The following is a 1,953-nucleotide window of genomic DNA, read 5'->3' as shown; positions in this document are numbered from 1 at the left end:
TCGTATAAGGGCATCTCACTTTATGCATCCAATATTTTTTTCCTTTTTAACGTTTGATGGATAACTGGGTCGGAAACGCATACGTTAACTCGGAGGTAGAGCACACCTCGGTTGTGTTGCTGCGTTATCGAAAATGTTATCCTGAACTGTAAGTTGCCACAACGTGTGGCCGTTAAAAATAGCATTTATGATACAGCACAGGGCTGAATGAATGAATGTCACGGTCGGGCCCACTAGGAAACCGATCTTACCAACTAGAAGATAGTAAACTCGGCCATCTTCGCCGGAGTCTTGATCGGTGGCCAAGACCGTTCCAATCACAGTTCCGATCTCTGTACTCTCGGACACGTCGAAGTGGAAAGCGGACTGGACGAACTTTGGGTAAAACTCGTTCACGCCTACGATGTGGACGTTGACGTGAGTCTCGCCAAACATCGGCGAATCTGGATTGGCTGCCACAATCTTCAGTGAGTATTCGCTCTTCTCCTCATAGTCGAACGACAGTTTGGACGTTATTTTGCCGGACTTTGCGTCAATGAAAAAGAAGTCCTTGTCTGGACCTACCGAAACGCGAAATAAAGTTAAGTATGGCTTCCGATGTATTCCGACAAGATTATCAAGAACGTACCTTCAGCGATGGAGTAGACAATTATGGCGTTTCTCGGTGAGTCGCGATCTTTGGCAACCACCTGGCACAGAAGCTCGCCTTCCGGTCGATTTTCCTTCAAAAAGGCCTCGTAAACCACTCGCTCGAACTCCGGACTGTTGTCGTTGACATCTGTCAATGTGATCACTAGCACGGCACTCGCACGCTTTGATGCGAATCCTAAATCCCGCGCCACTACGCTCAACTCGTATCTGTTGATTGTGTCAAAGTCCAGAGGGCGCAATATTGAGACCGCCCCAGTCACTTCATCTATCCCGAAGTCCGCTCGGTTGTTGCCTGCCGCTATTTCGTAGCGCAGAAGCCCGTTCGGACCGGAATCCTCGTCTGTTGCGTTGATGTGTAGAATGACAGTGCCTAGTGGCTCGTTTTCCGGCACTATCACCTGGTAGCTCAGAGAGTTGAAAACGGGCGCGAATTGGTTGTCGCCGGTCACTACCATGGTCACTGACACTGTGTCCGCTTGAGGAGGTATGCCCTTGTCCATGGCGCGCACTCGCATTGTGTAGACTTGACCAGCGCCACGCACCTGAAACAAGCACGTGACTGCCTGACATAATTCGCAAATAACTCGGTGGGAAATCACTTACCTTTTCCTTTAAGGTAATCCAGCCGTCCACCCGGTCCACCGTGAACTTGCCGGAACTGTTGCCTGACGCGATCGAGTACTCCACTTCTGCATTGACGCCAACATCGAACTCATCCTTAGCCACTAGTTGCAGCAGCTTCTGGCCTGGAGGGGCGTCTTCGGGCACCGGAACGAGAAAATCGCGTTGCTCAAACTGCGGAGCGTTATTGTTGGCGTCCACGACGTTTACAGTAACGGCGCATTCAGAAGACATCGGCGGCTTTCCGTTGTCCGTTGCCAGGATGGTAAGAGAGTAGGTGTTTTCAGGCGACAGCTCCATTTTGGTGTATTTATACCTGCAAAAACCATCGAATTGAGTGACAGCGAAGATATGCTTTATTGCCACGGAAAAATTCACACATTTTCTGGACAGCGAGTAAAAAAAACAAAACAAAATACAACATAAAGCACATACAGTACAGTCAACAATGGTAAAAAATAATATACAGGGTTATTCACGCTATACGGCACGGAAATTTGCGGCTAAACCGTTTGTTTTTCAAAAAGTATTATTTTATGAATTGTCCGACGCCTACCGAGCGCACATTTTAAAAATATTGATCTCTAAAGATATCAAAGTTGCGTTTTTTTAAATGGAATGTCCTGTATATTATTGCATTTTTGGATTCGCTGAACAAAATAAGTGTCTGTTTTAATAAGG

At 47.3% G+C, this 1,953-nt stretch overlaps 1 protein-coding gene across 3 annotated transcripts in view; it reads right to left on the bottom strand.

The window, feature by feature from the left end:
* The window catches only part of LOC109534948 (cadherin-related tumor suppressor), a 41,800-nt gene that overhangs the window by 7,863 nt on the left and 31,984 nt on the right, over window positions 1–1,953 (bottom strand). For all 3 annotated transcript variants that reach the window (XM_048664840.1, XM_048664844.1, XM_048664845.1), the window contains exons 24-26: window positions 1,255–1,588; window positions 629–1,193; window positions 252–560 (exon numbers count right to left, since the gene is read on the bottom strand). In XM_048664840.1, coding sequence (XP_048520797.1) covers window positions 252–560; window positions 629–1,193; window positions 1,255–1,588 — 1,208 coding nt within the window. The remainder of the gene's footprint in view (window positions 1–251; window positions 561–628; window positions 1,194–1,254; window positions 1,589–1,953) is intronic.

Source organism: Dendroctonus ponderosae, unplaced genomic scaffold (genome assembly GCF_020466585.1).
Source record: "Dendroctonus ponderosae isolate FM_Combo_2020 unplaced genomic scaffold, Dpon_F_20191213v2 Dpon_F_20191213_1, whole genome shotgun sequence".
Lineage (NCBI taxonomy): Eukaryota > Metazoa > Arthropoda > Insecta > Coleoptera > Curculionidae > Dendroctonus > Dendroctonus ponderosae.
Note: the sequence above shows the minus strand (reverse complement) of the source record. Positions and strands in the feature narration are given on the sequence as shown.